At 42.0% G+C, this 27,193-nt stretch overlaps 1 protein-coding gene across 1 annotated transcript in view; it reads left to right on the top strand.

Annotated features, from left to right (window-relative positions):
• Nucleotides 1–27,193, top strand: part of LOC310996666 (ryanodine receptor 1-like) — a 45,079-nt gene that overhangs the window by 4,956 nt on the left and 12,930 nt on the right. The window contains exons 7-85 of the mRNA XM_083986107.1: nt 62–174; nt 266–365; nt 455–551; nt 846–920; nt 1,025–1,181; nt 1,301–1,465; nt 1,607–1,728; nt 1,817–2,003; nt 2,095–2,230; nt 2,336–2,431; nt 2,548–2,666; nt 2,767–2,900; nt 3,032–3,273; nt 3,929–4,121; nt 4,223–4,439; nt 4,507–4,611; nt 4,752–4,855; nt 4,939–5,022; nt 5,115–5,274; nt 5,383–5,530; nt 5,619–5,824; nt 5,900–6,074; nt 6,161–6,369; nt 6,483–6,841; nt 6,938–7,067; nt 7,181–7,341; nt 7,430–7,592; nt 7,684–7,770; nt 7,884–8,110; nt 8,527–8,965; nt 9,045–9,617; nt 9,716–9,916; nt 10,341–10,452; nt 10,566–10,709; nt 10,868–11,141; nt 11,233–11,347; nt 11,457–11,589; nt 11,686–11,780; nt 11,858–11,993; nt 12,102–12,288; nt 12,393–12,504; nt 12,621–12,741; nt 12,990–13,159; nt 13,262–13,482; nt 13,567–13,657; nt 13,764–13,904; nt 13,993–14,156; nt 14,247–14,325; nt 14,522–14,611; nt 14,699–14,839; nt 14,922–14,999; nt 15,079–15,154; nt 15,257–15,380; nt 15,814–15,929; nt 16,052–16,119; nt 16,227–16,348; nt 16,503–16,552; nt 16,735–16,795; nt 16,906–17,032; nt 17,147–17,258; nt 17,348–17,429; nt 17,512–17,642; nt 17,733–18,053; nt 18,576–18,816; nt 18,957–19,044; nt 19,137–19,229; nt 19,831–19,845; nt 22,446–22,616; nt 22,750–22,809; nt 22,939–23,073; nt 23,243–23,355; nt 23,469–23,565; nt 23,676–23,785; nt 23,898–23,949; nt 24,052–24,126; nt 26,344–26,443; nt 26,538–26,617; nt 26,710–26,786; nt 26,896–26,969. Coding sequence (XP_083842233.1) covers nt 62–174; nt 266–365; nt 455–551; nt 846–920; nt 1,025–1,181; nt 1,301–1,465; nt 1,607–1,728; nt 1,817–2,003; nt 2,095–2,230; nt 2,336–2,431; nt 2,548–2,666; nt 2,767–2,900; nt 3,032–3,273; nt 3,929–4,121; nt 4,223–4,439; nt 4,507–4,611; nt 4,752–4,855; nt 4,939–5,022; nt 5,115–5,274; nt 5,383–5,530; nt 5,619–5,824; nt 5,900–6,074; nt 6,161–6,369; nt 6,483–6,841; nt 6,938–7,067; nt 7,181–7,341; nt 7,430–7,592; nt 7,684–7,770; nt 7,884–8,110; nt 8,527–8,965; nt 9,045–9,617; nt 9,716–9,916; nt 10,341–10,452; nt 10,566–10,709; nt 10,868–11,141; nt 11,233–11,347; nt 11,457–11,589; nt 11,686–11,780; nt 11,858–11,993; nt 12,102–12,288; nt 12,393–12,504; nt 12,621–12,741; nt 12,990–13,159; nt 13,262–13,482; nt 13,567–13,657; nt 13,764–13,904; nt 13,993–14,156; nt 14,247–14,325; nt 14,522–14,611; nt 14,699–14,839; nt 14,922–14,999; nt 15,079–15,154; nt 15,257–15,380; nt 15,814–15,929; nt 16,052–16,119; nt 16,227–16,348; nt 16,503–16,552; nt 16,735–16,795; nt 16,906–17,032; nt 17,147–17,258; nt 17,348–17,429; nt 17,512–17,642; nt 17,733–18,053; nt 18,576–18,816; nt 18,957–19,044; nt 19,137–19,229; nt 19,831–19,845; nt 22,446–22,616; nt 22,750–22,809; nt 22,939–23,073; nt 23,243–23,355; nt 23,469–23,565; nt 23,676–23,785; nt 23,898–23,949; nt 24,052–24,126; nt 26,344–26,443; nt 26,538–26,617; nt 26,710–26,786; nt 26,896–26,969 — 11,259 coding nt within the window. The remainder of the gene's footprint in view (nt 1–61; nt 175–265; nt 366–454; nt 552–845; nt 921–1,024; nt 1,182–1,300; nt 1,466–1,606; nt 1,729–1,816; nt 2,004–2,094; nt 2,231–2,335; nt 2,432–2,547; nt 2,667–2,766; nt 2,901–3,031; nt 3,274–3,928; nt 4,122–4,222; nt 4,440–4,506; nt 4,612–4,751; nt 4,856–4,938; nt 5,023–5,114; nt 5,275–5,382; nt 5,531–5,618; nt 5,825–5,899; nt 6,075–6,160; nt 6,370–6,482; nt 6,842–6,937; nt 7,068–7,180; nt 7,342–7,429; nt 7,593–7,683; nt 7,771–7,883; nt 8,111–8,526; nt 8,966–9,044; nt 9,618–9,715; nt 9,917–10,340; nt 10,453–10,565; nt 10,710–10,867; nt 11,142–11,232; nt 11,348–11,456; nt 11,590–11,685; nt 11,781–11,857; nt 11,994–12,101; nt 12,289–12,392; nt 12,505–12,620; nt 12,742–12,989; nt 13,160–13,261; nt 13,483–13,566; nt 13,658–13,763; nt 13,905–13,992; nt 14,157–14,246; nt 14,326–14,521; nt 14,612–14,698; nt 14,840–14,921; nt 15,000–15,078; nt 15,155–15,256; nt 15,381–15,813; nt 15,930–16,051; nt 16,120–16,226; nt 16,349–16,502; nt 16,553–16,734; nt 16,796–16,905; nt 17,033–17,146; nt 17,259–17,347; nt 17,430–17,511; nt 17,643–17,732; nt 18,054–18,575; nt 18,817–18,956; nt 19,045–19,136; nt 19,230–19,830; nt 19,846–22,445; nt 22,617–22,749; nt 22,810–22,938; nt 23,074–23,242; nt 23,356–23,468; nt 23,566–23,675; nt 23,786–23,897; nt 23,950–24,051; nt 24,127–26,343; nt 26,444–26,537; nt 26,618–26,709; nt 26,787–26,895; nt 26,970–27,193) is intronic.

Raw genomic sequence — 27,193 nt, 5'->3', positions numbered from 1 at the left:
CCTGCTGCCAAAACAAGTATAGGTGTAGGTTTCTTTATTCTAAACCATGTGTCCCTCACAGGAGAGGCCTGTTGGTGGACCATCCATCCAGCCTCTAAACAGAGGTCAGAAGGCGAGAAGGTCAGGGTGGGAGATGACCTCATTCTTGTCAGTGTTTCTTCGGAGCGATACCTGGTAACCACGGTTTTATTTACTTTTACTGTAACTTGACATTTTCTTGTCTAAACTGGACTCTGACCAGTTTTTCCACCTACACTATTTTCAGCATCTGTCCTATGCTAGTGGGGATTTGATGGTAGATGCTTCCTTCATGCAAACACTGTGGACCATGACCCCTGTGATGTCTGGATGTGAGCTAGCTGAAGGTTTGTAATTTTACTGTTAAAAAAAAAAAAAAAAATTTCACAAAAGCCTCTCTCCACTCTTTCTCAGCAATGTGTCTCTTGTCCACTAGGTTTTCTGACTGGAGGGTACGTGCTGCGGCTGTTCCATGGCCACATGGACGAGTGCTTGGCAATGCCAGGAGCTGACCAAGGGGACGACCAGCGCAGGTGAGCAACATCTGTTCCTGATACACTTTTTTATAACATAATGAAACTCTGTACAGGTTTTGTTTATTCAGCTTTATGCTTTTTGCCACTTTATGCCATTAAACACACCATTGAATTTGAATATAGAGTTTCTTTTTAGGTCTCTTGCTTGCATTCTGCATTGCTACATAATGATGGAGCAACAGACAAATGTTACGTGCAATGTGCAGCACATCTGTGGAAAGTGTTTGGCAGCGAGAAAAGTCAAAAATAATTAAAATATTTTTGACATTTTTTTTATTTTGTTTCTCTCAGAGTTGCTCATTATGAAGGAGGAGCCGTTTGCAGCCACGCCCGATCTTTATGGAGACTTGAGCCGCTACGTATTGCGTGAGTGTCTTGATTCCTTGCATTTAACAACATGTGCTTCACAATTATTCATTTCAAGGAACTGAACAAGATGATGATGCTATTTCATTTGTGCCTGTTGGTAGTTGGAGCGGAGGTCACATTAAATGGGGCCAGTCTTTCAGGATTCGTCACATAACAACAGGCAGGTACCTTTGTCTGGATGAAGAGAAAGGACTGCTGTTGGTGGACCCAGAGAAAGCAGCGTCCAAGATGGCAGCTTTCTGCTTCAGAATTTCAAAGGTCAGTGTCATGTAAAGACAGATGTGCCACAGTGTTTGAGACTCCGTTGTTCTGTATGGAGATTGTTTGCAGGCTTAATGAGGAACACACTCTTTTTTTTTTTTTAATCAAAACTACAGGAAAAAATCGAAGTGACCCAGAAGCGAGATGTGGAGGGCATGGGCATACCCGAGATTAAGTATGGAGAGTCCTTGTGCTTCGTACAACATGTTTCATCAGGCCTCTGGCTCACATACGCTGCTGTTGATGCTAAATCTGCCCGCCTGGGTCCTCTAAAGAGAAAGGTAACGCAGAAATATACATCAAGATGGTCAGAAAATTATAAATTTGACTCAATCACATCTGACAAGTCAGCATTACAAGTGTAAATGTATTCCTGTTTAGAATATACTTGTGTTTTACGAGATCCTGTGTTCAATTCTTAGGCCATACTCCATAAAGAAGGTCACATGGATGATGCACTGACAGTGGCCAGATCTCAGACTGAAGAGTCTCAAGCTGCTAGAATGATTTTCAGCACAACGGGCCTCTTCAACCAGTTCATCAAGTATAGTAGTACCACTTCAGTTATATTTTGTTCAAATCATCACTGTTTTTGCTTTGTTTTCACACCATGCTTTTTTTCATGTCTTCAGAGGTCTAGATGCACTGAGTGGGAAAAACAAATCTGCCAATCCGGCATCTCTGCCCATGGATGCAGTGGTGCTGTCCCTGCAGGACCTCATTTTCTACTTCCGCCCCCCGGAGGAGGAGCTGGAGCACGAGGAGAAACAGTTCAAGCTTCGTTCCCTCAAGAACAGACAGAACCTCTTCCAGGAAGAGGTTGGTCCACCGCTGCATGTTTGAATATAAATGTTTGTTGGTTAATTTATTTGTTGTCTGGTTTGTTATAATTGTTAATTGTTTTGAACAGGGAATGATAACTCTCGTTCTGGACTGTGTGGATCGGCTCAATGTCTACAACACGGCAGCCCACTTCTCTGAGTATGCTGGGGAGGAAGCCGCTGACTCATGGAAGGAGATAGTAAATTTACTGTATGAATTACTAGGTACTTTGATTTTAGATTTATTCATGTTTCCCCTATCCCATCATCTATTTTGTCCGTGAATACAATGTGCTGACAATCTTCTCCTGCTTCTCCTCTTGAATGAAGCTTCTTTGATCAGAGGCAATCGTGCAAACTGTGCCCTGTTTTGTGACAACCTTGACTGGCTGGTCAGTAAACTGGATCGTCTGGAGGCGTCTTCAGGTACCAAAGACAAATAGGAACTCATTTAAATGCTCAATGACTTTTCTACCGTTCCATGTGAAATATATGTACTTCGAGTGTTTATATATGTGTGTATTGTCACATGTTCATGACAGGGATCCTGGAGGTGTTGTATTGTGTACTGATTGAGAGTCCAGAGGTGTTGAATATCATCCAGGAGAATCACATCAAGTCAATCATCTCTCTGCTCGATAAGCACGGACGCAATCACAAGGTCAGGAACACATTTGAACAATGTTTGATCAGTATGTTGGGGGAAAAAAAGTGAGCACCGGAAGAAATGCCATATTTTTGTTTCTCTGTTGCTTTCCCAGGTGTTGGATGTGCTCTGTTCTCTGTGTGTGTGTAACGGAGTGGCTGTCAGGTCAAACCAGAACCTCATCACAGAGAATCTACTTCCAGGTCGTGACCTCCTGCTTCAAACCAACATTATCAATTATGTAACCAGGTGGGTAAGATTGTGTGAGGTCACAACAGTACATGATCAAAATGCTTTCTGTACTGTTGTCTTGTGTCCTGAGGCTCGGTTTAACTAAACAGCTGCTCTGACTTATGTTTGGTTTTGTTATCCTCTTTCAGCATGAGACCCAACATCTTCCTTGGCACCTGTGAAGGATCCACTCAGTACAAGAAGTGGTATTTCGAGGTGATGGTGGACCAGGTGGAGCCATTCCTTACAGCTCAGCCGTATCACCTGCGTGTGGGTTGGGCTCTGACAGAAGGCTACAGTCCTTACCCTGGTGGGGGGGAAGGCTGGGGGGGCAACGGGGTCGGGGATGACCTCTATTCCTACGGATTTGATGGGCTTCACCTCTGGTCAGGTAGTGAACACTTTACCTGTTTGATGTAGTTTTTGCATGTACTTGACCTGCATCGGCAGCACCGCCAGCTCATATTTGGACACTTATTATCTTTCATTCTTTTTTTTTCTTTTGCATTTACATTTACAGTTTTCATGTGCATTTTGGAATGCACTACCAATCCACCTTAGAAACTGCACAAGTATAAATTCATTTAAGAAACAAATAATTCACTTTCTATTGGCCCAATTGAGCGATTCATAATTCCACATACTTTTTACATCATTTTTGTTTTTCTCTCTCTCCTTTTCTAATTGTTTTGTTTTTCACATGATGGTAAACTGAACTTACGCTGAATGTCAAATGTTTATCCTGAATATCCACACAATATTGATTTTCTCTTTTTTAATTGTTTTATGTTGTTTTTTCATTCTGTAAACTAAATTTATGTTGAATGTTTGTCTTATGGAGGACCACTTGACAAGCCCTTAGGGGTTTTTTTGGTTTCTCCTGCACATTTGCTTTATCTACTGTATACTTTGTATGTCTCTTGTCGTTGTCGTTCCACTTTTTTAATATGCTGTTTTATACATCTTTTATGTGCTAAATAAAAATACAAATACAAATACAAATGTGTTTTGACAAATATGAGTTAATTTGCTCTGTGTGTCTGCAGGTCGCGTTCCTCGACATGTGGCCACACCCAATCAACACATCCTGGCAGCAGAGGACGTGGTCAGCTGCTGCTTGGACCTGAGCGTGCCCAGTATTTCCTTCCGCATCAACGGGCATCCTGTTCAGGGAATGTTTGAGAACTTCAACCTGGATGGCCTGTTCTTCCCCGTCGTCAGCTTCTCCGCAGGCATTAAGTAGGACGACTGAAAATGAAATGAAATGATTTACTTTTCTCAATCAGCACATTACAGTTATGACACGATATGAGACATATGTCACTTTATATCTCTTGAAGGTTGCGGTTTCTTCTCGGAGGGCGACATGGGGATTTCAAGTTCCTCCCGCCTCCAGGCTATGCTCCCTGCTACGAAGCTGTGCTGCCACGGGACCGTTTGCGGATTGAACCCATCAAGGAGTATAAGCATGATTTTGATGGCATTCGCAACCTGTTGGGCCCGACTCAGTCCCTCTCGCACACGGCTTTTACTCCTTGCCCTGTGGACACTATACAGGTAAAACCCTTTTCCATCTCTCTGTCACCTTCTCCACTACTGTACACTGAGTTTATTATCCTTCCAGATTGTACTTCCTCCTCATTTGGAGCGCATTCGAGAGAAGCTTGCAGAAAACAGCCATGAGCTATGGGCTGTTACCCGCATTGAACAAGGATGGACCTTTGGACCGGTGAGTGTTTATAGTGTTGGTTCCCTCTCCTGTAGAAAATAATGTGTACACTTACGATTTATTTCAAATATTTGTTTGTTTTTTAAACTACATTTTTCTGAAATTGCTTTTTAAAACTACTTTTTAAAATCATTGTCAAGTTTCGTGATGACAACAAGAAGCTGCACCCGTGCCTGGTAGATTTCCAGAGTCTGCCTGAACCAGAGAAGAACTACAATTTAGCCATGTCAGGAGAGACACTTAAGTAAGTGTGTACCTTCACTTCCTTAACACAGCTGGACTTTTGTCCTCTCGTTTGACTCATGCCTCATATGATTCATTTCAAAGGACTCTGCTGGCACTAGGCTGTCATGTAGGAATGGGAGATGAGAAAGCAGAGGAGAATCTGAAAAGGACCAAGCTCCCCAAAACGTGAGCTGCAAGATATTCATTTTTTCAATTTATTATGTGATGTCCCCTCTCTTATCATGTACTATTAGTGGTTAATTGTAATTTTCTGTTAGTTACATACAGAGTAATACATATAAACCAGCCCCACTGGACCTCAGCCATGTCAAGCTGACTCCTAATCAAAACACTCTTGTGGAGAGACTGGCAGAAAACGGACACAATGTGTGGGCAAGAGACAGAGTTCGCCAGGGCTGGACATACAGTATTGTGCAGGTAGACCTTTTTTTTTTTAGGAAGATCCTATAATAATAAATAATAAATATGTTTTGAAAGTTATTTATTTCATGACAGTCATATGTTTCATTTTCTTTTCTTTTGTAGGATATAATGAACAAACGCAATCCCCGCCTGGTTCCTTACAACCTACTGGATGAAAAGACTAAAAAGACGAATAGAGACACAGTTTGCGCAGCTGTTCGCACCCTCATTGGATATGGTTACAACATAGAACCACCTGACCAAGAGAGCAGTAAGTTTGTACCATTTGTATAGTTTGTTATGTACAAATGTATCATTAATTTGCTCTACCAAATGCAAATGTGTCTGTGTTGCTGTAGGTGAGCATGGATCAGGCAGCTCCCGTGGAGATAAGATCAGAGTGTTCAGAGCAGAGAAATGTTACGGTGTCACACAGGGGAAGTGGTACTTTGAGTTTGAGGCTGTGACGGTTGGGGAGATGAGAGTGGGCTGGGCCAGACCCAGTGTCCGTGCAGACACTGAACTGGGTGCGGATGAGTTGGCATATGTCTTCAATGGTTTCAAGGTGAGAGAAAGACATACAGTTGTTCATGCCTGTAAAGGATGACAAAGTTTAAGATTAACAATTTTCTTTTTTCAGGCCCAACGTTGGCATGTGGGAAATGAGCCCTTTGGTCGTCAGTGGCAATCTGGTGATGTGGTGGGTTGTATGATCGACCTCCTAGAGATGAACATCATGTTTACACTCAATGGAGAAATGTTGATCAGCGACTCAGGATCAGAGATGGCCTTTAAGGATATTGAGATCGGGGAAGGTAAGTGGAAAAACAAAAGTTCCAAGCAGGAGACATTAAGGTTTGTGTTTTTAATGTACGTTCATGCATGTATTGATCATCCATAGGCTTCATACCTGTGTGCAGTCTGGGCCTGTCCCAGGTCGGAAGGATCAACTTGGGTCAGAACGTCAGCAGTCTTCGTTACTTTACCATCTGTGGCCTGCAGGAGGGATTCGAACCCTTTGCTATCAACATGAAAAGAGACATTACCATGTGGTTCAGCAAGAGCCTCCCTCAGTACATCGCTGTTCCTACTGATCATCCTCATATTGAGGTATTGTGCATAATTCATCACTGTGCTTTAATGAAATATGTATTTGTTCCCTTTCTGAAGTCATTACTCTCCGAGTTACCCCCTTGTCTCTCTCTCTTTTGTTTACGTTGTAGATCTCCCGGGTTGATGGGACAGTGGATAGTGCCCCTTGTCTCAAAGTGTCACACAAGACATTTGGATCTCAGAACGCAAACACAGATCTGATATTCTTCAGACTCAGCATGCCAGTCGAGTTCCACGAGACCTTCAAAGTCCCAGCCGGGACCACTCTTCTTACTCGTGCCCTGACCATCCCTGAGGATGAGGTGGTAGAGGTGGACCCAGACTCTGACTTTGAAATACTCAAAAAGTCTGCCAGTCGCAAAGAGCAGGAGGAGGAGAAGAAAGAGTCGTCTGTGCCTAAAGAGACCCCTGCCATCAAAAATGGAGAGAACGAGAAGGATGCCTCAACTGAGAAAAGCAAGAAGAAAGGGTTCGTATTGATTCATGGCAGAGCGACTTGTGAGAGGGCTGCAGCTGGGACACTGTCTTCACTTTTATTGTGATTAATTGTTGCTGTTATTTACAGATTCCTATTTAAGGCAAAAAAGGCAGCGTTAATCACACCACCACCCGTTGTTCCCACCATGCCCCGCTTAATGGAAGATGTGGTGCCAGATGACAGGGACGACGTGGACATCATTCTCAACACCACTACAGTACGACTATAACTCAGTCACAATGTTTTATTTTTAACCTTTTTTGTTGAATCGTCTTCATCTTAGACTCTACTAATGTTTATTTCCCCAACACCCCCCTCTTCCTTTCCCAGTACTACTATTCAGTGCGAGTGTTTGCGGGGCAGGAGCCCAGTGGTGTGTGGGTGGGCTGGATCACACCTGACTATCACCAGTACGACCTTCATTTTGACATCAGCAAAGTGAGAAATGTAACAGTCACTGTGGGAGATGACAAAGGCAACATTCATGACAGGTATGTTACTGAGAAGAAAAAGCAGTGTGTTATCATTTAAAAGTGTGAAATTGCAATGGGTAATGGTTTTTTTTTTTGTCTTCCTCAGTATCAAACGCAGCAACTGCTACATGGTGTGGGGAGGGGAGTTCAGCAGTTCTCAGCAGACCCGTGTCAGTCAGGAGGATTTTGTGATTGGCTGTCTTATTGATTTGGACACAGGCCTCATGACTTTCACTGCAAATGGAAAAGAGATAAACACATTTTACCAGGTGAGGAAAGCTTTAATCAAGTATTCATACAGTTTCTTATGAAGCTTTGATCATTTAATGCAACCAAACATGTTATGTTCCCTTCTTGCAGGTGGAGCCCAACACAAAACTGTTCCCAGCCGTCTTTGTCCTTCCCTCCAATCAGAATATGATTCAGTTTGAACTTGGCAAACTCAAGGTCAGCACCAGTCCTCACAATCAAGACAAATCCCATGTATTTCTGACTTTCTATGTTTACTGTCGTGCTTAAAGGATAATTCATGTTCCTTATTCCTTATTTTATCTCACCAGAACATTATGCCAATCTCTGCCGCCATGTTTCGGAGTGAACGCAAGAACCCTGTCCCCCAGTGTCCTCCGAGACTGGAGATCCAAATGTTGACCCCAGTCATCTGGAGCCGCATGCCTAACCACTTCCTGGCTCCAGAGACAGGGCGTATCAGTGAGAGGCTGGGCTGGGTGGTGCAGTGTATGGAGCCACTGACCATGATGGCGCTCCACATCCCAGAGGAGAACAAGTCAGAGCTACATCACTCAGCATCTATGATTTGATTAAAGGGATAGTTGAACATTTTGGCAAATTGGTCCATGCCTCAAAAACAACTCTCGTAACGTTCTGTTATTATCTCATAGTGTGGTGAATGTGCAGGTCACAATTTGTCCACGAGAGCGTTTTGGAGTTGTTGGATTGTGTATTTGATGAGTTTGATGAGGAAAACCAAGAAATCCCATTAGCCTCCATAGCGTAGCTCTGAGCAGCTTGCGGCTCAGCTCCGCTGTTCTAAAAATAGCTTGCACCGACAAATAAAGGTAACGAACCTACTGCTATGACTATAGGGATTATGGCAATGGGCCAATTTGCCAAAATGTTGAAATATCCCTTTAAGATTTGCATTTATGTTTCTTATTAAATTGACCCCTTGATGTCCTGTAGGTGTATCGATATCCTGGAGCTGTCTGAACATATGGACCTGCTGAAATTCCACTATCATACTCTGAAGCTGTACGGCTCAGTGTGTGCTTTGGGAAACAACCGTGTGGCTCACGCTCTGTGCAGCCACGTGGACGAATCTCAGCTCTTCTACGCCATCGAGAACACCTACCTACCCGGGCCAATGAGGAGCGGCTTTTATGATCTGCTAATCAGCATGCATCTGGAGTCTGCTAAGAGGAACCGGCTGGGAACCAACAAGGAGTTCATAGTCCCGATGACGGATCAAACACGCAGTATCACTTTGTACACCATCAAATCCCATGCTTTACCTGGTGTCGGCCTCACTACGTGTCTGCGCCCCAAACTCCATTTCTCATCCACTGGGTTTGTGGGAACAGATCCAGACATCTACACACTCAGTCCATTCATCCCCTTAGAGGTGAGGTGGAGCAGGTTTGGCATTTTAGGAAACTCTTGAGTCACTATTAATCATTTGCATTGTTTGCTCGTATCTCCAGGTGCTGAAGACCAAGGCCCTGAACATGCTGACTGAGGCTGTGCAAGATGGAGGTCAAGCCATGAGAGATCCCGTAGGAGGCAGCGTTGAATTTCATTTTGTTCCAATCCTGAAGCTCATCAGCACCCTCCTCATCATGGGTGTATTCGACGACGAGGACGTTACACACATCCTGAAGATGATCGAGCCCACAGTCTTCAGTGGGAAGAAGCCAGAGGAGCCTGCTGAGGAGAATGCCAAGGTGAAGGAAGAGAAGGAGCAAAAAGCTGTCACAAAAGTAGGAGCAGTGATAGAGGAAGAGCGGGAAGCTGTGGCTGAAGAAGAAGAAGAATATGAGGATGATGGATTGGGTGAAGAGGAAGAGGAAGAAATGGAAGAAGAGGAAGAATTAGAGGAGCCAGAGTCCATCATGCCACAAGAAGAAACGAACAAGACAGAGCCAACAAATGGTGAAAAAGGTGCCGAGGAAACAGAAAAAGAGATGAAACCTGCAGAGACAGTTGGGGATCCTAAAGAAGAACATCTGGATCAAGGGCTTTTCCAGATGAAGCTTCCAGAGTCCGTCAAACTGCAGGTATTTCTCGACTTTTTTTGAATACACATTTCTTTTCCAATAATATTGTAAATGTACACTGCATAGTAAAGATGATTCGCTCTGCATTCGCCCTTTAGATGTGCACTCTACTGCAGTATTTCTGTGACTGTGAGCTACGTCACAGAGTGGAGGCCATCATCGCCTTTTCAGACCAGTTTGTCAACCAGATCCAGTCCAACCAGAGGCAGCGCTACAATGAACTCATGCTGGCCTTCACCATGACCGCTGCCGAGACTGCCCGCAAGACCCGTGAATTTCGGTCCCCGCCACAGGAGCAGGTATGCCCAGACAAATGCAGAGAGTCGAGAACAATTTGTGTTACAAATACTCAAAAAGGGTTACCTGCCCTGCCTTTCTGCAGGGCCTTCTCCGTTCATTGATGTATTTCATTTTGTTCTTCTGGTACAAAATTGTCAAATTGTAGCTGGAGTAAAATCAAAATTCCTAAGTGTCAGTGCAGCTGGATTCAATGCAGAGCATATCTATGAAATCTTCATCATATCCACTGTATCCTGCCATCACTTCTCGTCACATCCAGTGATCATATATGCAAGAACTTCATTTTTGTTTTTGAGACAGAGTAAAGCCCTGAAAGAAAAAATCCCTCTCATTATTTCACTCATCTGCTTAATATGAGTTAATATTAGCCCTTTTGGCCTTTGAAAATAAGATAACTTGCTTCTTGCTGTTGCTGTTCCGCAGGTCAACATGCTGATGAATTTCAAGAATTGCAGTGAGGACGAAGAGTGCCCTGTCCCTGATGAAGTCAGAGAAGCCATGTCAGCTTTTCATAATGCTCTGCTGGCACATTGTGGTCAGTTTTCATCTACATCATCAAGTCTGGCCAAGATCAGCATTTAAAATGAACACAGCAGATTGCAGATTAAGGCATACGTTACAATTTTGTATTTAAACCTTTACTCTCAGGTGTTCATATTGAAGAAGAAGAACAAGAGGAAGAAGTGGATAATTCTGTCCGTGGACGACTGCTCCGTATGTTGGAAAAGGTGAAGAAATTTCGTGAGAAGAAGGTCGAGGTGGAGCCTGAGCCACAGGAAGATAAAAAACCAAGTGAGTTATAAGTTATAAATGGGGGATTGTTGGACAGAGCAGTGCTGTGTCATCCCCAGAAACTGAAACTTGCTTTCTAGTAACTAGCCACTGGTGTAAATAGTTTGGATTTAGTATCTTTTGCACCACTGCTTCACCTTTTGTTCTCTGTTTACCAGGCACTTTACAGGAGCTGATTTCCCACACTACGATCCACTGGGCCCAGGAGTCATTTATCCAGAACCCTGAGCTTGTGCGCATGATGTTCAGCCTCCTTCACAGGCAGTATGATGGGCTGGGTGAGCTCATGCGTGCCCTTCCCAAAGCTTATACCATCAATGCGGTGTCAATCCAGGACACCATGGACCTGCTGGAGTGCCTGGGCCAGATCCGCTCACTGCTAATTGTCCAGATGGGACCAGAAGAAGAAAGGCTTATGATTCAAAGCATTGGGTTAGTCAAATATTATTAATATATTCTGAACACCTTACCTTGAACTGAATTCTTTGAAACTGTACAGTAACTTAATTGTCATCTTCTTCAGGAACATCATGAGTAACAAAGTTTTCTATCAGCACCCCAACTTGATGCGAGCTCTGGGAATGCATGAAACTGTCATGGAGGTCATGGTTAACGTACTGGGCGGTGGAGACTCAAAGGTATGTTTTTTTTCTGTTCCACACACCAGGGGGAAGACAAAAGAAGGCAATAAGACCAACTTTATATATTACTTAACTTCATATCTGTAACATTTCCTTCTTCCAACAGGAGATCAGATTCCCTCGAGTTGTGACAAACTGCTGCCGCTTTCTCTGCTACTTCTGTCGTATCAGTCGTCAGAATCAGCGCTCCATGTTTGACCACCTCAGCTACCTTCTCCAGAACAGTGGCATTGGACTTGGTGATTGTCTTTGTTAAATTCCATTAATTCTTGATTTGTTATTCATGATGCAAAAAGTGTGATAAAGCTCACGTTACATTATGTGCTGTTGTGTAGGAATGCGGGGCTCCACCCCCTTGGACGTGGCTGCCGCCTCATGTATCGACAATAATGAGCTTGCACTGGCTCTCCAAGAGCAGGACCTAGAAATGGTAACGCATAGTCAGTATGCACAAAACAAGCAATGCACAAAATTGTTTATCACTTTAACACACTGATTTCTCTCTAGGTGGTGAAGTATTTAGCTGGATGTGGACTGCAAAGCTGCCCAATGCTGCTGGCTAAAGGATACCCTGACATTGGCTGGAATCCATGTGGTGGAGAGAAATACCTTGACTTCCTGCGATTTGCTGTATTTGTCAACGGTCTGATTCTTAATCTGTCACAAAATGCAGTGTATGGTAATTCTAGTGTGCATTTGGTTCTGTTTTTTCTCTCTTATTAATAACAGTGTGTCTCTTTCCTTACTGCAGGCGAGAGCGTAGAGGAGAATGCCAACGTGGTGGTTCGTCTCCTCATTCGCAGGCCTGAGTGCTTTGGTCCGGCCCTGAGAGGGGAAGGTGGCAACGGTCTACTGGCTGCTATAGAGGAGGCCATTAAAATATCTGAGGACCCTGCGAGGGATGGGCCTAGTGTTAAGAAAGACAGACGTTTTCCCATGTAAGCGCTCCGAGTTTTGGTTCAAAAGTCTTGTGATTGTATTTAATTAGTGATTTCGTCCATGTAGCAGAAAGATTTATAACCACCATCTCTTCTTCTGGTAGGTTTGGAGGAGAGGAGCAGCATGAGGAGAACAGGGTGCACCTTGGAAATGCTATCATGTCTTTCTACTCTGCCCTTATTGACTTGCTGGGACGCTGTGCTCCCGAGATGCATGTAAGCTATTTAGTAGCTGGACTTATTAAGCAGGCATTGGAAGAGAGAAAAATTATGATAAAAGGAAATCTTATTGAAAATGCCATTATAGAAAACCTGAGCTTTTGTCTCTGCAGTTGATTCAAGCTGGTAAGGGAGAGGCTCTGAGGATCAGGGCCATTCTGAGATCTCTGGTCCCTCTTGAGGATCTGGTAGGAGTCATCAGCCTTCCTGTTCAGATTCCTTCTTTTGGAAAAGGTGAACACCTGAGAGGCCATATTGATCTGCACCCTAATCAATGTTTATCCATTTTATCTGCACATGGAGTATAATGTTATTTTCCTTACAAGTGCTTATTCAAGCTTAAGCTATGTGTAACATCACCATATCTTGGATACAGCTGTATGGTGAAAGCTTGTTTTACGATCAGATAATTTCTGTCCATTTTAAATACAGTATATTGTTAGTAATTTGTTTTCCAATATGTTTTTTCATGTCATGTTTAGACAACAGCATCATAGAACCAAAGATGTCTGCCAGCTTTGTGCCAGACCACAAGGCTCCCATGGTGCTGTTCCTGGACAGAGTGTATGGTATTGACAACCAGGATTTCCTGCTCCATGTGCTGGAGGTGGGCTTCCTGCCTGACATGAGGGCTGCTGCCTCTTTGGACACGGTGAGCTACAATCAATTAACAAATATACGTTTGTGTTACGTATAACATCCTTGGAGGGGAGAGCAGGATAATAACCATACTGTTGGGTTTAACTCACCGCAGGTTAGCTTCAGCACCACAGAGATGGCTCTCGCATTAAACCGCTACCTGTGCTCTGCCGTGTTACCGCTCATTACCAAGTGCGCCCCGCTCTTTGCTGGAAGTGACCACCGAGCCATAATGATAGACTCCATGTTGCACACAATCTACCGGCTATCTCGTGGCCGAGCCTTCACAAAGGCCCAAAGAGACATCATTGAGGAGTGCCTCATGGCTTTGTGCAAGTGGGTTTAACCTCATGACAAACATTTAATGTGAGTTATTTCCTGATTCATAGTGGAGAGTGAGTCTCACTATTTTTCTTTTAGACATCTACGTCCATCCATGCTTCAGCACCTGCTGAGACGGCTGGTGTTTGATGTGCCCATCCTCAATGAGTATGCAAAAATGCCACTGAAGGTATGAGAACCTTCAAACTATTAAAGCCCCAATTTCCCGTTGACTTCAGATGTTCTTCTGCTATTATATTTTTCATTTTTCACGTTTATATTTTTGTGTCCTACAGCTTTTGACCAATCACTATGAACGTTGTTGGAAATATTACTGCCTCCCCAATGGCTGGGCCAACTTTGGAGTTGCATCAGAAGAGGAGCTGCATCTGACCCGCAAACTGTTTTGGGGGATCTTTGAATCACTTGCACACAAGGTGGAACTCCTGCAAAATGATTTTTTTCTTGTTCTAGATGATTAACTGTGTACGTGCATATTATAAAACCTTGTTATTGTGATTCCAGAAATTTGACCCTGAGATTTTCAAGATTTCAATGCCTTGCCTCTGCGCCATTGCCGGAGCCATTCCTCCAGACTATGTAGATGCCAGCTACTCCTCCAAAACAGAGAAGAAGGCATCAGTAGATGCAGAGGGAAACTTTGACCCAAAACCGGTAGAGACCACCAAGTGAGAGGATTTTTGTCATTGTCTCTTTCAAGACATTGTTTCATTATCACTCTGTACAATGATTAAAGCCACGTGTACTCTGATCCACAGCACTATCATCCCTGAGAGACTGGATCCATTCATAAACAAATATGCTGAATATACGCATGACAAATGGGCCTTTGAAAAGGTAGACCTTCTGTGTTCATTCAGTGTTATTACTCATAATAGTCTAACACTGCTTGTTTGTTAGTTTGACCAGAGCAAATTTACATTAAATGCGGGATAGTTATAATGCCAAATTGATAGAAACTTGCTGTAAATAAGAACAAAGCAATTATATTTGTAAGCATGAGCGACAGTCTTAACACATGTTGTGTTTGCAGATCCAGAATAACTGGTCATACGGTGAGGTGCTGGATGAAAATGCAAAAACTCATCCCATGCTCCGACCGTACAAAACCTTCTCAGAGAAGGTAGGTTCCCACATGGTGCAGTTAATCTTTCCATGTTTTTATTTCATCTGTCGCTTCATCAGATTGCTCTGATTTTCCTTTTGACAGGACAAAGAGATCTACCGTTGGCCAATCAAGGAGTCAGTCAAAGCCATGCTTGCCTGGGAGTGGAACCTAGATAAAGCTAGAGAGGAAGAAGAGTCAGAGAAGAAGAAGGCAGCGTCACGAAAAATCTCACAGACTGCTCAGGTAAAAAGCAACTGGATGGATGCACACGTACTTTTTCCAGAGAGGTTATTGTACAATTCATAAAATCCTCTTTTTGTCCTAGGCAACCTATGATCCAAGCCATGGTTACAGTCCACAGCCCATTGATATCTCACACATGGCGCTTTCTAGAGACCTGCAGGTACGGCAGTAGGGGTTAGAGGCATATAACCTTAAATCTTCGCATTTCGTCAATAATCAGAATTTATTTCTGTTCACAGTCAATGGCAGAGCAACTAGCAGAAAATTACCACAACACCTGGGGACGGAAGAAAAAGTTGGAACTGCAGGCCAAAGGTCAGATCGTTTTTTAGAGACAGGAACTTACACATGAAAAATGAGAGACTTGGTTTTTGCCCGCTCTCTTCAAGAGTTTTAATTTTGCGTCTGTTTGTGTAGGAGGTGGAACACATCCTCTACTGGTCCCCTATGATACTCTGACAGCAAAAGAAAAGGCACGAGACAGAGAAAAGGCCTATGAGCTGCTCAAGTTCTTGCAGCTTAATGGATATGCTGTCACAAGGTAAGTATCAGCAAGTTGTATTTGTTTCATACAATTAAAATTCATTTTGTGACATTTTCTGTTTACCAAGTTATGTTACTTGTGTGTTCCTAATCGATATAATTCTCACATGGTCGCATATATAAATGATATGAACATGAAAAAAGCAAAGCAGGTTACGTATATACTGTACTGATATTAAAGTGTCTGTCTAATAATCAAAATAATATGCTGCAGCACTCACTCACTGGATGAAGGTATCTGCCATTCTGTCACAGTTTCTTGCCAAAGCAATGCTTGAAAATTAAAATAAAAAAAGTTAATAATTACTTTATTTGTAAAACAAAGAAACAAGAAAGAAGAACAGAAATATACATTTAGCAAGCAACCTATTTCTTTAGTTAGTACTTAGTACAGTAAACTTTTATGCAATACTTTCTGTGTGGTACTTTAGGGGCCTGAAAGACATGGAGTCAGACATCTCATCCATCGAGAAGAGGTTTGCCTATGGTTTCCTGCAGAAGCTGTTGAAATGGATGGAAATTGCCCAGGAGTTCATCGCTCATCTTGGTACTGTGGGGCAGGGATGAAGAACAGATACTGTGACATCTAACAGAGAGTTGTGTTGGTGTAACTTCAAGTAGATCTGTGTTGCCAGTGGTAATACAACATTATCATAATCCGTTTTACAGAGGCTGTGGTGAGCAGTGGTCGAGTGGAAAAGTCACCTCATGAACAGGAAATCAAATTCTTTGCTAAGGTGAGACAACCAATTGAAACTAATGTTGGTGCACTTTTAAGGACCTACTGTAACTTGTCATTGTTGTACTGTAAAATCTCACCTGCTCTGAAATCTCTCTCTCCTAGATCTTGATGCCTCTAATCAACCAGTATTTCAAAAACCACTGCCTCTACTTCCTGTCAACACCTGCAAAGGTTCTGGGTAGCGGTGGCCATTCTTCCAATAAAGAGAAGGAAATGATTGCAAGGTAATCTCTCTTTTATATAGAAATTACACTCAGAGAGCTTCTGTTATGTTTTCTTTACATTTATAATTTCCCACTTTTATCAGTATTTCCCTTTTCTCAAATGTTCCTTTCCTTCCCTTTCCTTTCCCTCCTTTTCCTTTTCTTCTCATCATAGTATTTTCTGTAAAATGTCCGCTCTGGTGAGACACAGAGTTTCTCTGTTTGGTAAGATGTCAGTTTCTCAGTGTCATTCCTTCTGAATCCTTTCACTCTTTTTTGTGTTTCTCATGTGTGACTGCATTGTGTTCAGAGCAGGTGTGGTTGCTCCAGTTTTATATGCATGTACAGTATTAGGTGAAATGGATTATATGCAGAGTACAACAGCAAAGCTTTATTTCTATGTGCAGGAACGGATGCTTCAGCAATTGTTAACTGCCTTCACATCCTGGCACGCTCACTGGATGCAAGGTTTACTATTTTTACATTTCTTACCATATGCATAACATTATTTTGATAAATATATTTTTTTAGTTTAGTTTTTGTTTTTTGTTTTTATTTTTTGTTGTTTACTTTATCAGGACAGTGATGAAGTCGGGGCCTGAGATTGTGAAAGCAGGGCTTCGGTCGTTCTTTGAGAGTGCAGCTGATGATATAGAGAAGATGGTAGAGAACCTCAAACTGGGCAAAGTATCCAAAGGCAATCAGGTGAGAGAGGGGCAGCATTTGAACTGACTTTGAACACATAGCTATCACTGACTGCTGAAAACAATTGAATAAACACTTTTTTCCATTATCATGTTCTGCTTCTCTCCTCTAAAGCAAGTTAAAGGCGTGTCCCAGAACATTAACTACACTACCATCGCCTTGCTCCCGGTGCTTACTTCCCTGTTCGATCACGTCGCTCAGCACCAGTTTGGAGATGATGTCATGTGTACGTATTTCCACATCTCTTACATGATTTAGTTTATTTTTATCACCTACCCTGACACCACTGTACCTGTCTCTACTGATTGAATACAGTGGATGATCTACAGATGTCATGCTACCGCATCATGTGCAGCATCTACTCCTTGGGCACAGTCAAGAATCCACATGTTGAGAGGTAACTACACATCTGCATTTATCACAGTCCCAGTCTAAGTAACTTGGGAGCATTTTTCTTAATTTGCCCTTTACATTTGCAGACAGAGGCCAGCTCTTGGAGAGTGTCTGGCTCACCTTGCTGCAGCTATGCCAGTGGCCTACTTAGAACCACATCTTAATGAATTCAATGCTTTCTCTGTCTACACCACAAAGACGCCCAGAGAGAGAGCCAGTGAGTGCAAAATAGTTTTCCTCGGGTTTGTTTTCTAACAGAATCCTTTTTCTGAACACCCTTTTGATTCACTACTTCTCTCCACCACAGTCTTGGGCCTTCCCAATGAGGTCCAGGAGTTATGTCCAGACATCCCAGAGCTGGATCATCTGCTAAAGGACATAGGGGACTTGGCAGAGTCTGGGGCTCGTTATACTGAAATGCCTCATGTGATTGAAATCACTTTGCCCATGCTGTGTAACTACCTGCCTCGCTGGTGGGAGAGAGGATCTGAGAACTTCCCTGAGATGGACGGCCGACTCTGCACTGATGTCACATCAGAACACCTCAATCAGCTGCTGGGCAGCATCATGAAAATTGTAGTCAACAACCTGGGTATTGACGAGGCCTCTTGGATGAAGAGGTTGGCCGGTGAGCACCGATTTGAACTTAGAGTTAAAGGAGACATACAGTATTATGCCCCCTGTCCACAAATTAAAATAGTTCCCAGGTGTCTTAAAGACATATCTGTGACATGCTTTGGTCAAAATATTAGGATCAAACATCACAGCTCTTTTCACACTCCCAAAACAGCCTTGTTCAGAACGGCTGGTTTCAGTGCCTGTCCCTTTAAATGCAAATGAACCACTGCTTTCCCCGCCCCTTCTACCGGTCCCAGGTAGGGGTGGTATTATGCACATTCTAATCCTAGTGACATCACTGGAAGACAACTGAGGTAACAGCTCGTAAAACTATGTGGATTTCAAACTAGGGAGCCTGAAAATTACAGATTTTTTTGTCAATTCTCACATTTTGGGGGCGGAGAGGCAAGACAAACACCCAAATAAATGTTAAAGAGCCTTCAAAAAGTGATATTTCCATAATGTCCCCTTTAATGTGTAAGTGCGCGAGTTGTTGAACAAGTGAGATGATTCCACGTGTTTTCTCTCCTAGTGTTTTCACAGCCCATTGTCAGTAGGGCAAAGCCAGAAATGCTCAAGTCTCATTTCATCCCAACAATGGAAAAGCTGAAGAAACGCACTTCCAAGGTGGTGGCGGAAGAGGACCATTTGCGGATGGAGGGGAAATCAGAAGGGGACGAAGAAGACGGCACAATACGTGATGAGTTTGCTGTCCTCTGCAGAGACTTGTATGCCCTCTACCCTCTGCTTATACGATATGTTGACAACAACAGGTAAACTCAAGTCAACAACAGTAACTGTAAAATTTCTGAACTGTAAATTCTACCTGGTGCAGAATTTCAACATAGATCGTGTAACTTTTAATAAGTTGTTGTGACTTTGGGGAACAGTTGAGTAATTTTCTCTGCGACAGGGCGAGGTGGCTGACGTGTCCAGACCCAGATGCAGAGGAGCTCTTCAGAATGGTTGGAGAAGTCTTTATTTTCTGGTCCAAATCTCATGTGAGTATGTACATTTTGACCTTTGAATGCCGTCATTTGGAGCAGCTCATATCATTCACAACATGTTTCCGATTTTTCTCTCTCTATTGTAGAACTTCAAGCGAGAGGAACAAAACTTTGTGGTGATGAATGAGATCAATAACATGTCGTTCCTCACTGCCGACAGCAAGAGCAAAATGAGCAAGGTGAGTCTTTGGGAGACAGCGCCAGCGCTGCAAGGAGGCTCGTTTAGTGTTAGATCCTAATTCAGGCTACAGATAAAGATTAAATAAAGAAAAGATTTAATTTAATTTAATTTTTATTTTAGATTATTTTAAATTTTATTGCAGGCATATTTTTAAAGTAAGTGTACAACTGTGCGTGTTCTCGTCTTTTTTCCTTCTAATTCCTGGCCATGATATTAAGATTTCATTATTTACCAACCATTTTCAGCCATTCATTAATGGTCATTTATTGAAGTCTGCATTATCCTCTGAAATACTTTAAGATATATATAAATATATAAATACTGTATGACTGATTATAATCCATCAAAGTAATCTAAGACAGAAAGACACTTATGCACCGTCTTTACCAGGTACAGCATTTCAAAGTTTCCAACTTTGCATTTGCTCTTTTTTTTATGTTTTTGCTCATTGGGCTTCGTTAAACGTAGTGAAGCCTGCTATCATCATTTGGAGGTTTGATTTTCATTCGCAATTTTGAGAACAATAGCAGTTGTGTTAACAATATTCTCTCTTTGGCTGTCCCTTGTCCTCTTCTTTTGGGTTGCGGCTGGGTTTCCAGGGCGGGGACTCAGAGGTTAGACTTTGTTCCTGCACGACCGCTGTGCTGACCGCATGGCACCTCACTTTGGGGGAGCTTTTCATCAACCTCTCCAGCACACTGGCACATCTGATCCACATATACTCACAAACACAGACGTCACACACTTCCTCATGCACACACACACAGGCACATAACATTCCACACAGAGCAACATGACCCAAGATAACTAAATCAGTGCCTGTGACAAATGCTGTTTCTGTACATGCAGCTGTGCCTGCTTAGTCACGAATACTTTGCAGTCAATTCTGAGTGGAACAAAACTTGTCATTGCTATAAATATATAGTTATTTTTATTATTAGAATGTGAAAATCCTTGCCAGAAGTGTCTTCAAAGGAGCAACAGATGGAGTCTGGATCCACTTACACTTTCATTAATATAGCTGTACAACAACAAGACTAAACATGCATACTGACACGCAGTAAACACACAAAACCACTGATTTATGTCCACACAGACTTAACAAAGTGTAATGAATCTGCACTAAGAGAGACACACACATTATTCTCACGAAGGATCATTGGACAAAAAGGCAGACCCCATCTAAGGGCTGTGCCCAGTCCTGCCAGTGTGTTAGGGGGGGAGTCTGGAGGCGCTTGATGAAAGTACTCAGCTGTAGAGTTGGGCTCATGGCACTGGGCTTTACACCGAGCCCACGGCGGCAGTGAGAGCACAGTGCCATCATCCTGTCACTGAGTTTGCCCTTTTTTTGATCATAGTTGAGTTGGAGTCTTCTAGTATGTCTTTTGTTTCTTTTCGTTGAAGGATGGTTGACATGTAGCTCTTGTAATGCAGCTTTTTGCCACTAGGGGATGATGTTAGTCTTCTCTGTGCTCTTTCTTCTCTCCTCCCCGGAAATGCCATGGCACATCATGGTTTAGTTTCCTTCACACTCCCTAGTGTCCACACTAACACGTGACTCGATGTTTAATGTCACTGAAGGAGATTTCTTGAAGTGTTTGTTGGGTTCCCTCCTTAGATTGTGCTCAATATGACCATGAACCTAACCATTACATTAATTCAAACTTACTAGCTAAAATATTCCCCACAGTGCTTTTCACCCTGTTTCCTCTAAACTATAACACACTTGTGTCTGGCTCTGAATTGAAACAGAAGCAGAGAGAACAGATGCACTGAGTTTAATGATGATGTTAGTTATTGAACTTGAACGAGGATTCATTCACCCCCCAACAAACACCTATAATAAAAAGAGAAGTGACTCCCCTTCTTTATTTTTTCCATTCTAGCCTTTACGTCTATGTGTCTGAATTTATCTAACAGGCCTGTAAAATCTAGTAACTGATTTTACAAGTGAATCTAAGAGTTGATACATCAGAGCCACTGTATATAAAAACCAAAATTACTCACTTTATAAAAGTCAGTGAACATATTAAGCACCTGTAGCAGCAACATGTGATACCTGAGGAGTACTGAATAGTATCAGTATCACTGATAGTTGTTTAGTAAGTGTTTAGCTTACAGTAACTCTCAAACCAAAATACCCTGTGACCTGTTCATAGAGCATGCAGTTCATAGACTAAACATTCATATTACAAATTCATTTTACAAAATCCATTTACACATTTTATGCTGTCAGCATTTGTACATCTTGGAGGACTCCAGAAAGAGCAGAAGGACTGGACTGTCTCAGAGACAGAGCAGGAGTTCAGGGATGCATCCTGTAGACAGTTTGTTTTACTGTAGGTGTGTGATTTTAACAGCCTGCAACTAACAAGTCTCACTCTAATTTCTCGAATTTTGTTCCATAACACTTCTAATATTTTAAATTTTCACCAAAGGTTTGTTGTTACAAAAATGTAGTTTTCACTTTGGGAAAAACACGTGTTTGTTTTAGCCATTTATCCTATTCATGGAATGCCAAATGGTTGTCACTTGAATAAAACTGGGTTTCTTTTGCATGTTTTTAAAATGCAATTTCACTGATTTACTTTCTTATAAGACCCATTCCTTTCAGCTTCCCTTTCCCGAAGCCAGTTATATCCCCACTTTGCCCTCACATTTTCACTATACCCTCTACTGACCAGTCTGAGCTCAGAGAAACAATCATTTTTTTTATATTTGGGGAATTGCAAGATGTAGCCATCCCAACATAGGGACTGTTTATTTGCAGTGTGTTGACAGACAAGTGTCATAACAACATCCAGTAACTGTAGCTGGTTAGGTCAACAATGAGAGAGCTACTGTTACTGGATAATAAACAGCTTGCAACACTGTATAGTTATAGCTCAGTCATCACAAAAAGGTAGGATGATGTTGAGCAGGTAGTAATAAAACCACTGAAATGAAATGTAAGGAATGAAGACTGTATGGACAAACTTCTGTTATTTTTACTTTTTGTGATGTACAAAAGAATTTTTTGCATTTTTGCTCTAGTGTTGTTTCCTTCACTCTAGCATCATAGGAAAAAATAGCCGGTTACTAATGTGGCCTGGTTGCCTGGGATTGGATCAGAGCTGTAATGTGTCTGATACAAAGCAGTGTTAACTGGGGTGCGTACCGCTGGCATTTATGAGATACTGTGAATGCTTTTTGGTTTATTGTCTCTTTTTCTCAGGGTGGAGGCTCGGATGCCGAACGCACCAAGAAGAAGAGACGGGGAGATCGTTACTCAGTGCAGACTTCACTCATTGTGGCTGCCTTGAAAAAGATGCTACCCATAGGTCTCAACATGTGCTCTCCCGCCGATCAGGAGCTGATCAACTTGGCCAAGATCCGATACTCTTTGGTAGTTTACGTCTGACTCTGAATTTGATCTGTATCCACTTAAATTTCTATAACACAATAACGACTCCATAACAGTTTTAGCTCCCAAACCAACAGCACCTTGAGGAAAAATGATAAAACCTTTTATCTTGCAGAGAGACACTGATGAAGAAGTACGAGAGTTCCTGCAGAACAATCTTCATCTTCAGGGAAAGGTATAATTCCTTAATTGTTAGTCCCAACAATGATCTATTAACTTTCAATGAATCAGATATAAATAAGATGACAGATAATCTGTCACAAAAGATTTCAGAAATCTCTGTGTATCTTTGTGTCGTGGGAAGGTGGACAACCCGTCCATGCGCTGGCAGATGGCTCTGTACAAGGAGATGGCAGGGAAGGCCGAAGATGCTGATGCTCCCGTGAAAGTTGTCAAGAGAGTGCAGGAGGTTTCTGCTGTCCTCTACCACCTCGAAGTGGTGAGTGAATGTTGTCAACCAACTTAACTAAAGCAGACACATACAGTACTGTGTGTCCAGCACAGAGATGTGACCATAAAACACAAAAATAACTTCAGGCTGTACAATAAAAGTTACAATAAGACCTCTTTTTACCCCCTTACTAAATGCCTACCTTCTCTGGTAAAAGACGGAGCACCCTTTTAAATCCAAGAAGATGGTGTGGCACAAACTGTTGTCGAAGCAGAGACGCAGAGCCGTGGTTGCCTGCTTCAGGATGACACCACTGTACAATATTCCAAGGTCAGAACCAATATGTATAGTATGAGATGTTGAAAAAATAATTATTGCAGACGTATAAAACCATTTTGTCTCCTGTAATTTTCTTTGATGTTCTTTTGTTATTCGAATTACAGGCACAGAGCTTCAAATATGTTCCTCGAGGGATACAAACGCAACTGGCTTCATACTGAGGGTTACTCGTTTGAAGACAGGATGATAGATGACTTATCTGTGAGTGGCATCTCATTTCTGTTTCATCATGAATTGTTTAGAAAATAATTGTTTGTGTTGTTGTTGTTTTTTGTGCTGGGAATCATCCGTCCTCTCCTTGTGCTTCCCAGAAAGCAATGGAGCAGGAGGAAGGAGATGAAGAGGAGGAGAGGGAAACCAAGCCAGACCCCCTCCACCAGCTTATTTTGCATTTCAGTCGTACCGCTCTAACAGAGAAGAGGTTTGAGAAAACCTGGCTGATGTAGTGAAATGACCCTGAAATGCTACAATGACTTAACACAGTTATAAGTTATTCCGAGTTAACCAGTTGTCTTCTCTTGTTCCCATTTCAGTAAACTTGACACAGATCATCTCTATATGGCTTATGCAGATATTATGGCAAAGGTGAGTCTTATGAGAGGGTTTGACCATGAGTTGAGGTTTGATGTGTGGATAGTGTTCTTCATAATACCAATAACATTTTTCTTTATCTCTCCATTTGTTTAGAGTTGCCATATTGGTGAGGAAGAAGAAGGAGGAGAGGAAATGGGGGAAAATGCTGAGGATGAGATGTCCTTTGAGGTGCGACAGTCAGAACTGGTAATGGGCGGCCAGGGGCTAGGGACGAGGAACACAGAGGAGCGGTAGCTCTCGACGCATTGAGTGGCCTCATCACAACATTATTTCACATCCACACCTCTTTCTCTCTCTATGTTTGTGTTGTCTCATTACCTCAGTTTGTTCTGTTTGTGCTTCATTCATTGTGATTTAGAAGCTCAAAGCTCCAATCCAGATGTGCTTTGGAATTGCTACGTGTGAAATATTTTCCCCAAATCCCCACAACAACTTGAGACAAAAAGTTATTGTACTCCAGTAACAAGCAATGCAAATATTTGCATATACCATTTACAAAAGACCTACTAGTCTCTGTGTGTCTTCATTCTGGATTGGGTCTAATTAGATTAAATTCAATTAATAATGTAGAATTAACATCAAGAATAACCACAATGATAATCAAACTAATATTCATGACCTTAACAAATAATAATAATGGGCAGGTATCAACTTGGCTTGATGGACAATGCAAACCATTTTTTGATGAAGTTATGTAAGAAAACTGTCGCTCAAACTGTCCATTCCTCAAGTTTTACTGTCCATCCCTTAAATTGTACAGCTCATAGAATTGGAGTGGGTTGGCAGCGCTTGTTATACTTTATGGTTTACTCTGAAAAGCAGCACCATCTGCCACTGTGCAGGCCTTGACTGCATTCCTTGGGTCAAGTTTATGAGTCTCAGACACTGTACTCATTGATACACACAGTGCTGACTTTACTGTTTTAAGCAGCTGGAGCTAAAATACTGAAGATTTTTGTTTTTTGAACATAAGCAATTTTGTTCTTTGCCAATACCCGCTACCAAAGTGGGGAGTTAAAAATACTAAAAGATGATACATATACAAATATTCAGGTAAGGATAGTGAAGGTGTTCACTTAAAACATGTTCTCTGTTGTTAATGATTGTGGATGTTATTTAACACATACTCATTCCTCCCACTTTATATCTCTGTCCCATTTGTCTTTCTCTCTGTTTCTTTATTTTCCCATTGTTCCATGTAATCCCTCTCACCTTCATAACAACAGTCTTTAATAACTGCATGCTACTGATCAATGTTCCCTTCCCCCACTCACATAGCATACTGACAGACTACAGTGAAAGCCAGTGTAGAACATGCAATGTTAAATGCTACATATTCAGACACATAGACATTTCACATGCATCATATTCAGTTCATAATCAGGTTCATTGGACAGTCAGGGACTGCAACACAAGTGTGAGGTCCAACTGCACGACACATAGTGTGAGGCATATGTGGGTGGGTGGGTGGGTGGGGGGGTGGGCATGGGGAGGGAGGGGTGGAGGGTGTTTTTAGGGTCAGGATGTGGGATGATACAAGTGTATTTGTGATGTGGCTGAACAGAGGAATGTTAAATTTGTTCTCTGAATTCAGAGATATTCATTTGAGATTTCAAAGATATTGACTCATTAATATACTGTATAATTATATTGTTGTGTGCATTTGCACAGGTAGCAATTAAAGGCTATTAAAGCCACAGCAATGTATTTGTTTTTCTAAATTTTGCATTCAGTCAAAGCAAAGGCACATGACTGTGAAATGCCAAAGAAATATCTCCGATGCAGAGGGAATACAGCTTTTGTCCAAAGTATCTTATTTGCACGGCTACTGCATTAAAGACACTTTGGTAAGCTACACGGCTGAAAGCCTAAGGCCATTGGGCTGTTTCCTGTAGTCTAACGCTTGCTCCAGCCAGCAAACGTGAGGAAGTAGTATAACAACTCCATGACTAATAAAGTTGGATGACAGAGTGTGTGAGTAAGATAGATACTCTAGATGAACATTTATAACCTAGAATGCAAATTTTGGTAAAAATGAAATATTACTGCACACAGAAAAGAGAAGAATCGGTAAGTTTTAGAGGAAAAAGCATGATGTGATACAGTATATGATTTATCAATAGGTTGTTTTTTTCAATGATTGGGCTCTTCATGTTCTATGAAGCATTTGAGAAGAAAAGTTAGGGATTTGAGTGAAAGGTGAGTGAATGAGAACTGAAATTGAGAATGTGAATGGATAGAAAGGACAACTTTTTGAATAAACACTAAAACATCTGGTGATTTTCTATTTCTGGCCCAAAAGAGTCCTTTTCTATCCATTTAAATTCTCTCTGAAATATATATGTAGAAAAGACCAGATGCTCATAATGTTTGTGTTCACCGCAGGAAAAAGAAATGGAGAAACAAAGGCTTCTGTACCAGCAGGCTAGACTTCATAACCGTGGTGCTGCAGAAATGGTCCTGCAAATGATCAGTGCCTGCAAAGGTAGTCTAGCTCCTTATCCTGTCCAACAACCCTGCCCTCACTGTGGTTCTGTTTAACCTCACCTTAACCTTTATGACTATATTTTTTGCTCTAGGTGAGACGGGACCGATGGTGTCTACAACCCTCAAGCTGGGCATATCGATCCTTAATGGTGGGAACTGTGAGGTTCAACAGGTGTGTGCTCTGTAACTGTCACAAATTACATTTTGTAATTTAAAACTACTTTAAAAGTACTTTTTATGCATTGTACCTTCTTTTTTTGTCAGAAAATGCTGGAGTACCTGAGGGATAAGAAGGATGTGGGCTTCTTTTTGAGTGTCCAAGCACTGATGCAGACATGCTGGTCAGTTTTTAAGCAAGTTTCAACTTTTGAATAGTAAAGTTACCACAGTGCTCACATTTAGAGTGTGGGTTTGTTTTTGTTTTTGTTTTTTTGTTTTTTGTCTCTGTAGTGTCCTGGACCTAAATGCCTTTGAGAGGCAGAACAAGGCTGAGGGGCTGGGCATGGTGTCAGAGGAGGGCACGAGTAAGTCTCCATGCTCTTTTCTTCACCATCACATTTCCACACCTATTAGGGCCCAAGACTGAGCAGGAAAAACATCACGTCACAGCCATTATCATGTAATAGATAATCTGCTTCATTTGAAGGCACAGATTACAATGAACACACTTAACTCTCTCATCTCATTACACAACATCACGCACAATCACCAGCCATGTGAGAAAGTGGAAATTATAAACAGAACAATG

Source organism: Trachurus trachurus (genome assembly GCF_905171665.1).
Source record: "Trachurus trachurus genome assembly, chromosome: 14".
NCBI classification, from domain to species: Eukaryota; Metazoa; Chordata; class Actinopteri; order Carangiformes; family Carangidae; genus Trachurus; species Trachurus trachurus.
This window is presented reverse-complemented; position numbering and strand designations above follow the sequence as displayed.